Source organism: Leptodactylus fuscus, chromosome 5, assembly GCF_031893055.1.
Source record: "Leptodactylus fuscus isolate aLepFus1 chromosome 5, aLepFus1.hap2, whole genome shotgun sequence".
Lineage (NCBI taxonomy): Eukaryota > Metazoa > Chordata > Amphibia > Anura > Leptodactylidae > Leptodactylus > Leptodactylus fuscus.
The window spans coordinates 41,801,402-41,814,792 of NC_134269.1; the positions used below are offsets into that span (position 1 = coordinate 41,801,402).

General features: G+C 43.3%; 2 protein-coding genes across 2 annotated transcripts in view; both read left to right on the forward strand.

Moving 5' to 3' along the window:
* Positions 1-13,391, forward strand: part of LOC142202758 (gastrokine-1-like) — a 474,099-nt gene that overhangs the window by 290,173 nt on the left and 170,535 nt on the right. The gene's annotated exons all lie outside the window — the stretch shown is intronic.
* The window catches only part of ARHGAP25 (Rho GTPase activating protein 25), a 64,491-nt gene that overhangs the window by 20,776 nt on the left and 30,324 nt on the right, over positions 1-13,391 (forward strand). The window contains exons 4-5 of the mRNA XM_075273030.1: positions 728-935; positions 3,610-3,742. Coding sequence (XP_075129131.1) covers positions 728-935; positions 3,610-3,742 — 341 coding nt within the window. The remainder of the gene's footprint in view (positions 1-727; positions 936-3,609; positions 3,743-13,391) is intronic.

The window sequence follows — 13,391 nt, forward strand, 5'->3', positions numbered from 1 at the left end:
AGGATTTGTCGGGGACCACTAGGACTAATATTTCGGCGTTTCCATCCCTCTATAGATGAATTCAACGTTTACAAGTAGAGATGAGCGAGTACTGTTCGGATCAGCCGATCCGAACAGCACGCTCCATAGAAATGAATGGATGCACCTGGTACTTGGATCGGCTGATCCGAACAGTACTCGCTCATCTCTATTTACAAGCTATTTTCTACTGTTCCTTTTTCTTTATAACCTTGTATATACAGTATGATCATATATCGTTTTTCAGGAAAAAATATCCCTTCGTAGGAATATAGCTTTTAGTTTATAACAAAAATTCGACACCATATTTCGCCTGACTATATATTTATTTGTATGGATAACAATTGTCTTGTGAATTTTCACCATTTCTTTTTCTGGCCCTCTCTACCACTCCATTGCACTTGGTATAAAGTAGTTTTCTCAAGACTGCAATGGACACAAAAAACCATTGGACGTATGGCCTGTCCCAAAAGCATATCTAAGTGACAAGGGGACAGTATAAAGATGTCTCATGTTCCTTCGCGATTTAGTAGATTATTTTGACTTTTTGGCTCAGTTTCTATGGCTTTAGATTGTGTCTTGCAGAACATTATATACCCCAATCTCTATTTTATTATAACCCTATAAATACTGTTGTAGAATATTTCCAACCAGACGTGAAAGTCGCAAGTCGCGATCCAACCATCTTTTCTATATTATGTATTTGCAGCTGTATTTGGCCAGCGTCTGGCAGACACCATGGCGTATGAGAGGAAATATGGAAGGCACATGGTTCCCATATTAATAGAAAAGTGTGCAGACTTTATTCTAGAGAAAGGATTGGATGAAGAAGGAATATTCCGACTTCCTGGGCAGGACAATCTGGTGAAGCAGCTGAAGGAAGCATTTGATGCAGGAGAAAGGCCTTCTTTTAGCAGGTACATTATACAGTACATACATAGACCAGATAGTAGGTGCTTCTTAGCATTCTGTATTCTCGATACAAAATGGATCAAGGGAGGAATATGCAAATCTGTCTCCCAAGATGTAAATAGAGAGACAGTGCCCTCTATAGGAAGCACCCTGAACATCATGCCATAACAGAGGCACTGACTCCCTATTTACATCTTGGGAGACAGATTTGCGTATTCCTCCCATGATCCCTTACAGTGGAGCGACTATGGCTGTATAAGTCTCCACACACCTAATAGGTGGTCTCTCCTTAAGGAGTGACATTATCCCCATATACAAAATGGATCTCCTTCAGAAGGAAGTCTCTCTACTGCCACCTATCAGCTATTTTTATACCAGCCAGTACACATGGCAAATCACACAGCCAGAACTATACTCTGTGCTAGTGAGAAGCAGCAACTCCATAACAATACTCCCTACCGATGGGATCTTTGGTTTGGGTGTTGTTCCAATCATTCTTAAAATGGTGGACATTGACTTACAGAGGGGCAACTCATAGAAGGTACTGATAAGAATTTCATGATGGTGAGGATGGGGCGGATATAGACATGGGATTTATGTGGGGGTTCATACCATAATATAAAATAATATATACAGTAGGTTATATGTGGTTATATACTTTATTATACGTACGGTATTTCTCATTGTGTAGACATTTATGGTTGGGTCATATACAGTCCTATGAAAAAGTTTGGGCACCCCTATTAATCTTAATCATTTTTAGTTCTACATATTTTGGTGTATATAACAGCCATTTCAGTTTGATATATCTAATAACTGATGGACACAGTAATATTTCAGGATTGAAATGAGGTTTATTGTACTAACAGAAAATGTGCAATATGCATTAAACCAAAATTTGACCGGTGCAAAAGTATGGGCACCTCAACAGAAAAGTGACATTAATATTTAGTAGATCCTCCTTTTGCAAAGATAACAGCCTCTAGTCGCTTCCTGTAGCTTTTAATCAGTTCCTGGATCCTGGATAAAGGTATTTTGGACAAACAATTCAAGTTCAGTTAAGTTAGATGGTGGCCGAGCATGGACAGCCCGCTTCAAATCATCCCACAGATGTTCAATGATATTCAGGTCTGGGGACTGGGATGGCCATTCCAGAACATTGTAATTGTTCCTCTGCATGAATGCCTGAGGATTTGGAGCGGTGTTTTGGATCATTGTCTTGCTGAAATATCCATCCCCGGCGTAACTTCAACTTTGTCACTGATTCTTGAACATTATTCTCAAGAATTTGCTGATACTGAGTGGAATCCATGCGACTCTCAACTTTAACAAGATTCCCGATGCCGGCATTGGCCACACAGCCCCAAAGCATGATGGAACCTCCACCAAATTTTACAGTGGGTAGCATGTGTTTTTCTTGGAATGCTGTTTCTTTTTGGACGCCATGCATAACGCCTTTTTTTATAACCAAACAACTCAATTTTTGTTTCCAAAATGAAGCTGCCTTGTCCAAATGTGCTTTTTCATACCTCAGGCAACTCTATTTGTGGCGTACGTGCAGAAACGGCTTCTTTCTCATCACTCTCCCATACAGCTTCTATTTGTGCAAAGTGCGCTGTATAGTTGACCGATGCACAGTGACACCATCTGCAGCAAGATGATGCTGCAGCTCTTTGGAGGTGGTCTGTGGATTGTCCTTGACTGTTCTCACCATTCTTCTTCTCTGCCTTTCTGATATTTTTCTTGGCCTGCCACTTCTGGGCTTAACAAGAACTGTCCCTGTGGTCTTCCATTTCCTTACTATGTTCCTCACAGTGGAAACTGACAGGTTAAATCTCTGAGACAACTTTTTGTATCCTTCCCCTGAACAACTATGTTGAACAATCTTTGTTTTCAGATCATTTGAGAGTTGTTTTGAGTAGCCCATGATGCCACTCTTCAGAGGAGATTCAAATAGGAGATCAACTTGCAATTGGCCACCTTAAATACCTTTTCTTATGATTGGATACATCTGGCTATGAAGTTCAAAGCTCACTGAGGTTACAAAACCAATTTTGTGCTTCAGTAAGTCAGTAAAAAGTAGTTAGGGGAATTCAAATCAATAAAATGATAAGGGTGCCCATACTTTTGCACCGGTCAAATTTTGGTTTAATGCATATTGCGCATTTTCTGTTAGTACAATAAACCTCATTTCAATCCTGAAATATTACTGTGTCCATCAGTTATTAGATATATCAAACTGAAATGGCTGTTGCAAACACCAAAATATTTAGAACAAAAAATGATTAAGATTAATAGGGGTGCCCAAACTTTTTCATAGGACTGTATATTTCTCTATTCAGCACTTGCGTATGTTGTTAGCCTTGTCGAGCTGCCACAACATCCTAATGTCTGTTTCCGGAATGAATAAGATTCTATTTTACCTTCTGGAGGAGATCTATTTTGCATATTTTTTACCCAGAGATCATTGCCCTAACGATTCCGCATCAGTTGGATCTCCACAAGGCAAATGATCACCAATTGTTGCTTTAGAAGTTCTCTAAAGACCTCCACAAAAAAAAGTCATAGCTTGTAAAAACTCTAGTTTTGTTCTACTACCCACAGAAATTTTAGATTTGCACACTCTTAGTCTTTTTCTATGCACATACAGTATATTTTTTGTCTTGTTACCTCTATCAGGGACACGGATGTCCATACTGTGGCCTCTCTGTTTAAACTGTACCTGCGGGAGCTGCCCGAACCGGTCGTTCCGTGGTCCCAGTATGAAGATTGTCTAGCATGTGAAAATACAATGAACATTGATGAAGAAAAGGTAAGTCCTATTAAAATGATAAGAGGCTACATGGCAACATGGAAACCAGCTCAGAGATGCCACAAGAGCGGATATTTCAGTACAATTTATGGCTCTTCGTGCTGCCTTATAAAACCAAGGACTAGTACTCAGTTGTGGCTTATTTTCTTACATTTTCTGTACTCACTGGCTAATGACTTTATGCTAATTTCATACTATATATAACTTAATAATCAGGTTGAACATGGTGTCTGATCTGTCAGTTCTTCTTCTAGAGCAGAAGTCATTGAGCAGAGTAAATAAATTAAGTAATAAAGTAAATTCTGGGCTTAGGAGTCCATTGAGCTGGCCTGCCTAGTGACTGACGCTTATCTTTGTATGTGCCCTTATACAGAGAAGATTGTCGATCACTGATAGGTCTGCCAACTAGACTTCTCCCATAAAACTATATAGCAATGTGCTCAGCTCCTCCTGCTCTGTAACATCCTATCTGCTGCTCAGCATGCTTCATTTGACAGTATATATATATATACAGTCCTATGAAAAAGTTTGGGCACCCCTATTAATCTTAATCATTTTTTGTTCTAAATATTTTGGTGTTTGCAACAGCCATTTCAGTTTGATATATCTAATAACTGATGGACACAGTAATATTTCAGGATTGAAATGAGGTTTATTGTACTAACAGAAAATGTGCAATATGCATTAAACCAAAATTTGACCGGTGCAAAAGTATGGGCACCCTTATCATTTTATTGATTTGAATTCCCCTAACTACTTTTTACTGACTTACTGAAGCACAAAATTGGTTTTGTAACCTCAGTGAGCTTTGAACTTCATAGCCAGATGTATCCAATCATAAGAAAAGGTATTTAAGGTGGCCAATTGCAAGTTGATCTCCTATTTGAATCTCCTCTGAAGAGTGGCATCATGGGCTACTCAAAACAACTCTCAAATGATCTGAAAACAAAGATTGTTCAACATAGTTGTTCAGGGGAAGGATACAAAAAGTTGTCTCAGAGATTTAACCTGTCAGTTTCCACTGTGAGGAACATAGTAAGGAAATGGAAGACCACAGGGACAGTTCTTGTTAAGCCCAGAAGTGGCAGGCCAAGAAAAATATCAGAAAGGCAGAGAAGAAGAATGGTGAGAACAGTCAAGGACAATCCACAGACCACCTCCAAAGAGCTGCAGCATCATCTTGCTGCAGATGGTGTCACTGTGCATCGGTCAACTATACAGCGCACTTTGCACAAATAGAAGCTGTATGGGAGAGTGATGAGAAAGAAGCCGTTTCTGCACGTACGCCACAAATAGAGTTGCCTGAGGTATGAAAAAGCACATTTGGACAAGGCAGCTTCATTTTGGAAACAAAAATTGAGTTGTTTGGTTATAAAAAAAGGCGTTATGCATGGCGTCCAAAAAGAAACAGCATTCCAAGAAAAACACATGCTACCCACTGTAAAATTTGGTGGAGGTTCCATCATGCTTTGGGGCTGTGTGGCCAATGCCGGCATCGGGAATCTTGTTAAAGTTGAGAGTCGCATGGATTCCACTCAGTATCAGCAGATTCTTGAGAATAATGTTCAAGAATCAGTGACGAAGTTGAAGTTACGCCGGGGATGGATATTTCAGCAAGACAATGATCCAAAACACCGCTCCAAATCCTCAGGCATTCATGCAGAGGAACAATTACAATGTTCTGGAATGGCCATCCCAGTCCCCAGACCTGAATATCATTGAACATCTGTGGGATGATTTGAAGCGGGCTGTCCATGCTCTGACCATCTAACTTAACTGAACTTGAATCGTTTGTCCAAAATACCTTTATCCAGGATCCAGGAACTGATTAAAAGCTACAGGAAGCGACTAGAGGCTGTTATCTTTGCAAAAGGAGGATCTACTAAATATTAATGTCACTTTTCTGTTGAGGTGCCCATACTTTTGCACCGGTCAAATTTTGGTTTAATGCATATTGCACATTTTCTGTTAGTACAATAAACCTCATTTCAATCCTGAAATATTACTGTGTCCATCAGTTATTAGATATATCAAACTGAAATGGCTGTTATAAACACCAAAATATTTAGAACTAAAAATGATTAAGATTAATAGGGGTGCCCAAACTTTTTCATAGGACTGTATATATATATATATATATATATATATATATATAGAGCTCAACGGAAAAATGGCCTAAGTCCAAAAATCAATATTGTGAGAAAAACTAAATTTAAAGTTTTAGCCTAAAGCAAACGGGCATTATTGTGGAATATATCTATCCAATGTAATCAGCTAATGAACACCGTTAATCCTAATCATAAATTGTATTATTTATTAAAAAAATTGAAGCTTCATGTATAAAATCTTATGCTAATATCGTCAAATATACCGTAAAAATTATTAAACGATGAAGAATAATAATTACCTGCCTCCCTTTTCGATGCTAAATATGTGCAAAAGTCGATTTAGAGCCTTTTAAACAATAAGACAAAGTTTTTACACTAATATAAACAACAGACCGGAAGTCACGATTTCAATGAAAAAATGACCAACGAGAGTGAAGTAAGTAAGTTTGTATTGGACTTAGGCCATTATTCCATTGAATGTAAATTCTTCTGCATTGAAATATATGGACTTAGGTCATTAATCCTAGGTACCTTGTAAACCCAATGCATAGAACGAGGTACAAAGAAGCTTTCTAGGTAATAATTTGAAATATGACAAAATGTGGACTTAGGCCATTTTTCCGTTGAGCTCTTCATATATATATATATATATATATATATATATATATATATATATATTGCTTGCTTATAGAGCTGAGCGAACACTGTTAGGATCAGCCGATCCGAACAGCACGCACCCATAGAAATGAATGGAAGCACCTGTGACACCGGCCGGCCGCTGGCAAAGTCAGCGTCACAGGTGCTTCCATTCATTTCTATGGGTGCGTGCTGTTCGGATCGGCTGATCCTAACAGTGTTCGCTCAGCTCTATTTACTTATATAGCACCATTAATTCCATGGTGCTTTACATTTCGGAGTTACATACAGTACACAAAATATACAGGTAGACAGGTTCCCTTTAAGCTGGTCAAATTGGACATTCATAGTCTAAAATGAGGCCTATGATGAAACCAATATACAGTCCTATGAAAAAGTTTGGGCACCCCTATTAATCTTAATCATTTTTAGTTCTAAATATTTTGGTGTTTGCAACAGCCATTTCAGTTTGATATATCTAATAACTGATGGACACAGTAATATTTCAGGATTGAAATGAGGTTTATTGTACTAACAGAAAATGTGCAATATGCATTAAACCAAAATTTGACCGGTGCAAAAGTATGGGCACCTCAACAGAAAAGTGACATTAATATTTAGTAGATCCTCCTTTTGCAAAGATAACAGCCTCTAGTCGCTTCCTGTAGCTTTTAATCAGTTCCTGGATCCTGGATAAAGGTATTTTGGACAAACAATTCAAGTTCAGTTAAGTTAGATGGTCGCCGAGCATGGACAGCCCGCTTCAAATCATCCCACAGATGTTCAATGATATTCAGGTCTGGGGACTGGGATGGCCATTCCAGAACATTGTAATTGTTCCTCTGCATGAATGCCTGAGGATTTGGAGTGGTGTTTTGGATCATTGTCTTGCTGAAATATCCATCCCCGGCGTAACTTCAACTTCGTCACTGATTCTTGAACATTATTCTCAAGAATCTGCTGATACTGAGTGGAATCCATGCGACTCTCAACTTTAACAAGATTCCCGATGCCGGCATTGGCCACACAGCCCCAAAGCATGATGGAACCTCCACCAAATTTTACAGTGGGTAGCATGTGTTTTTCTTGTAATGCTGTTTCTTTTTGGACGCCATGCATAACGCCTTTTTTTATAACCAAACAACTCAATTTTTGTTTCCAAAATGAAGCTGCCTTGTCCAAATGTGCTTTTTCATACCTCAGGCAACTCTATTTGTGGCGTACGTGCAGAAACGGCTTCTTTCTCATCACTCTCCCATACAGCTTCTATTTGTGCAAAGTGCGCTGTATAGTTGACCGATGCACAGTGACACCATCTGCAGCAAGATGATGCTGCAGCTCTTTGGAGGTGGTCTGTGGATTGTCCTTGACTGTTCTCACCATTCTTCTTCTCTGCCTTTCTGATATTTTTCTTGGCCTGCCACTTCTGGGCTTAACAAGAACTGTCCCTGTGGTCTTCCATTTCCTCACTATGTTCCTCACAGTGGAAACTGACAGGTTAAATCTCTGAGACAACTTTTTGTATCCTTCCCCTGAACAACTATGTTGAACAATCTTTGTTTTCAGATCATTTGAGAGTTGTTTTGAGTAGCCCATGATGCCACTCTTCAGAGGAGATTCAAATAGGAGATCAACTTGCAATTGGCCACCTTAAATACCTTTTCTTATGATTGGATACATCTGGCTATGAAGTTCAAAGCTCACTGAGGTTACAAAACCAATTTTGTGCTTCAGTAAGTCAGTAAAAAGTAGTTAGGGGAATTCAAAGCAATAAAATGATAAGGGTGCCCATACTTTTGCACCGGTCAAATTTTGGTTTAATGCATATTGCACATTTTCTGTTAGTACAATAAACCTCATTTCAATCCTGAAATATTACTGTGTCCATCAGTTATTAGATATATCAAACTGAAATGGCTGTTGCAAACACCAAAATATTTAGAACAAAAAATGATTAAGATTAATAGGGGTGCCCAAACTTTTTCATAGGACTGTATAATAATACATAGCAGATCTACTCCTAAGACAGAAGAGCTTGGTGAGACGAAGGGAAATCTAATCGCAGATAGAGATGAGCGAACACTAAAATGTTCGAGGTTCGAAATTCGATTCGAACAGCCGCTCAATGTTCGTGTGTTCGAACGGGTTTCGAACCCCATTATAGTCTATGGGGAACAGATACTCGTTAAGGGGGAAACCCAAATCCGTGTCTGGAGGGTCACCAAGTCCACTATGACACCCCAGGAAATGATGCCAACACCTCTGGAATGACACTGGGACAGCAGGGGAAGCATGTCTGGGGGCATCTAACACACCAAAGACCCTCTATTACCCCAACATCACAGCCTAACAACTACACACTTTACACACTCAATACCACCTCTCTGACAGTAGGAAAACACCTTGAAACATGTGTATTTGGCACTTGCAGTGAGGAGAGCTTGTCACCAGCAGTGAATTTGGCCCTTGTAGTAAGTTGAGGTTGGCACCAACATTTGTTTTGAAAATCAGGGTGGATTGAGCCTCTAACCAGCAGAGTTTGGGCAAATTCATGGTGGAGGGAGCCTCTAAAAACCCCAGTTTGGACCAATTCATGGTGGAGGGAGCCTCTAACCAGCCCAGTTTGGGCAAATTCATGGTGGAGGGAGCCTCTAAAAAACCCAGTTTGGACCAATTCATGGTGGAGGGAGCCTCTAACCAGCCCAGTTTGGGCAAATTCATGGTGGAGGGAGCCTCTAACCAGCCCAGTTTGGACCAATTAATGGTGGAGGGAGCCTCTAACCAGCCCAGTTTGGACCAATTAATGGTGGAGGGAGCCTCTAACCACCCCAGTTTGGACCAATTCATGGTGGAGGGAGCCTCTAAACAGCCCAGTTTGGGCAAATTCATGGTGGAGGGAGCCTCTAAAAAACCCAGTTTGGACCAATTCATGGTGGAGGGAGCCTCTAACCAGCCCAGTTTGGACCAATTAATGGTGGAGGGAGCCTCTAAACAGCCAAGTTTGGACCAATTCATGGTGGAGGGAGCCTCTAAAAACCCCAGTTTGGACCAATTCATGGTGGAGGGAGCCTCTAACCAGCCCAGTTTGGGCAAATTCATGGTGGAGGGAGCCTCTAAACAGCCCAGTTTGGGCAAATTCATGGTGGAGGGAGCCTCTAACCAGCCCAGTTTGGACCAATTAATGGTGGAGGGAGCCTCTAACCAGCCCAGTTTGGACCAATTAATGGTGGAGGGAGCCTCTAACCAGCCCAGTTTGGACCAATTAATGGTGGAGGGAGCCTCTAACCACCCCAGTTTGGACCAATTCATGGTGGAGGGAGCCTCTAACCAGCCCAGTTTGGACCAATTCATGGTGGAGGGAGCCTCTAAAAAACCCAGTTTGGACCAATTCATGGTGGAGGGAGCCTCTAAACAGCCCAGTTTGGGCAAATTCATGGTGGAGGGAGCCTCTAAAAAACCCAGTTTGGACCAATTCATGGTGGAGGGAGCCTCTAACCAGCCCAGTTTGGACCAATTAATGGTGGAGGGAGCCTCTAAACAGCCAAGTTTGGACCAATTCATGGTGGAGGGAGCCTCTAAAAACCCCAGTTTGGACCAATTCATGGTGGAGGGAGCCTCTAACCAGCCCAGTTTGGACCAATTAATGGTGGAGGGAGCCTCTAACCAGCCCAGTTTGGACCAATTAATGGTGGAGGGAGCCTCTAACCACCCCAGTTTGGACCAATTCATGGTGGAGGGAGCCTCTAAACAGCCAAGTTTGGACCAATTCATGGTGAAGGGAGCCTCTAAAAACCCGTTTGGACCAATTCATGGTGGAGGGAGCCTCTAACCAGCCCAGTTTGGGCAAATTCATGGTGGAGGGAGCCTCTAAACAGCCCAGTTTGGGCAAATTCATGGTGGAGGGAGCCTCTAACCAGCCCAGTTTGGACCAATTAATGGTGGAGGGAGCCTCTAACCAGCCCAGTTTGGACCAATTAATGGTGGAGGGAGCCTCTAACCACCCCAGTTTGGACCAATTCATGGTGGAGGGAGCCTCTAAACAGCCAAGTTTGGACCAATTCATGGTGGAGGGAGCCTCTAAAAACCCCAGTTTGGACCAATTCATGGTGGAGGGAGCCTCTAACCAGCCCAGTTTGGACCAATTCATGGTGGAGGGAGCCTCTAAAAAACCCAGTTTGGACCAATTCATGGTGGAGGGAGCCTCTAAACAGCCCAGTTTGGGCAAATTCATGGTGGAGGGAGCCTCTAAAAAACCCAGTTTGGACCAATTCATGGTGGAGGGAGCCTCTAACCAGCCCAGTTTGGACCAATTAATGGTGGAGGGAGCCTCTAAACAGCCAAGTTTGGACCAATTCATGGTGGAGGGAGCCTCTAAAAACCCCAGTTTGGACCAATTCATGGTGGAGGGAGCCTCTAACCAGCCCAGTTTGGACCAATTAATGGTGGAGGGAGCCTCTAACCACCCCAGTTTGGACCAATTCATGGTGGAGGGAGCCTCTAAACAGCCAAGTTTGGACCAATTCATGGTGAAGGGAGCCTCTAAAAACCCGTTTGGACCAATTCATGGTGGAGGGAGCCTCTAACCAGCCCAGTTTGGGCAAATTCATGGTGGAGGGAGCCTCTAAACAGCCCAGTTTGGGCAAATTCATGGTGGAGGGAGCCTCTAACCAGCCCAGTTTGGACCAATTAATGGTGGAGGGAGCCTCTAACCAGCCCAGTTTGGACCAATTAATGGTGGAGGGAGCCTCTAACCACCCCAGTTTGGACCAATTCATGGTGGAGGGAGCCTCTAAACAGCCAAGTTTGGACCAATTCATGGTGGAGGGAGCCTCTAAAAACCCCAGTTTGGACCAATTCATGGTGGAGGGAGCCTCTAACCAGCCCAGTTTGGACCAATTAATGGTGGAGGGAGCCTCTAAACAGCCAAGTTTTGGGAAATTCATGGTGGAGGGAGCCTCTAACCAGCCCAGTTTGGACCAATTCATGGTGGAGGGAGCCTCTAAACAGCCCAGTTTGGGCAAATTCATGGTGGAGGGAGCCTCTAAAAAACCCAGTTTGGACCAATTCATGGTGGAGGGAGCCTCTAACCAGCCCAGTTTGGACCAATTAATGGTGGAGGGAGCCTCTAACCAGCCCAGTTTGGACCAATTAATGGTGGAGGGAGCCTCTAACCACCCCAGTTTGGACCAATTCATGGTGGAGGGAGCCTCTAAACAGCCAAGTTTGGACCAATTCATGGTGGAGGGAGCCTCTAAAAACCCCAGTTTGGACCAATTCATGGTGGAGGGAGCCTCTAACCAGCCCAGTTTGGGCAAATTCATGGTGGAGGGAGCCTCTAAACAGCCCAGTTTGGGCAAATTCATGGTGGAGGGAGCCTCTAAAAAACCCAGTTTGGACCAATTCATGGTGGAGGGAGCCTCTAAACAGCCAAGTTTGGACCAATTCATGGTGAAGGGAGCCTCTAAAAACCCGTTTGGACCAATTCATGGTGGAGGGAGCCTCTAACCAGCCCAGTTTGGGCAAATTCATGGTGGAGGGAGCCTCTAAACAGCCCAGTTTGGGCAAATTCATGGTGGAGGGAGCCTCTAACCAGCCCAGTTTGGACCAATTAATGGTGGAGGGAGCCTCTAACCAGCCCAGTTTGGACCAATTAATGGTGGAGGGAGCCTCTAACCACCCCAGTTTGGACCAATTCATGGTGGAGGGAGCCTCTAAACAGCCAAGTTTGGACCAATTCATGGTGAAGGGAGCCTCTAAAAACCCGTTTGGACCAATTCATGGTGGAGGGAGCCTCTAACCAGCCCAGTTTGGGCAAATTCATGGTGGAGGGAGCCTCTAAACAGCCCAGTTTGGGCAAATTCATGGTGGAGGGAGCCTCTAACCAGCCCAGTTTGGACCAATTAATGGTGGAGGGAGCCTCTAACCAGCCCAGTTTGGACCAATTAATGGTGGAGGGAGCCTCTAACCACCCCAGTTTGGACCAATTCATGGTGGAGGGAGCCTCTAAACAGCCAAGTTTGGACCAATTCATGGTGGAGGGAGCCTCTAAAAACCCCAGTTTGGACCAATTCATGGTGGAGGGAGCCTCTAACCAGCCCAGTTTGGGCAAATTCATGGTGGAGGGAGCCTCTAAACAGCCCAGTTTGGGCAAATTCATGGTGGAGGGAGCCTCTAACCAGCCCAGTTTGGACCAATTAATGGTGGAGGGAGCCTCTAACCATCCCAGTTTGGACCAATTAATGGTGGAGGGAGCCTCTAACCAGCCCAGTTTGGACCAATTAATGGTGGAGGGAGCCTCTAACCACCTCAGTTTGGACCAATTCATGGTGGAGGGAGCCTCTAACCAGCCCAGTTTGGACCAATTCATGGTGGAGGGAGCCTCTAAAAAACCCAGTTTGGACCAATTCATGGTGGAGGGAGCCTCTAAACAGCCCAGTTTGGGCAAATTCATGGTGGAGGGAGCCTCTAAACAGCCCAGTTTGGGCAAATTCATGGTGGAGGGAGCCTCTAACCAGCCCAGTTTGGACCAATTAATGGTGGAGGGAGCCTCTAACCAGCCCAGTTTGGACCAATTCATGGTGGAGGGAGCCTCTAAACAGCCCAGTTTGGGCAAATTCATGGTGGAAGGAGCCTCTAACCAGCAGAGTTGTGGGAAAGCAGGGTGGAGGGAGCCTCTAACCAGCAGAGTTGGTGGAAATCAGGGTGGAGGGAGCCTCTAACCAGCAGAGTTGGGGGAAATCATGTTGGAGGGAGCCTAGTATTAGCAGAATTGTGCAACGCTTATGGTGGATGAGTATGAGGATGCGGAGGAATTGGAGAGGTTGAGTACAGACATGGAGTTTCATGTTGGGGTGCTTTACACAGGTGGGCACAAAAATGAAGGCTCTATCCAGTGGTGGTTCATT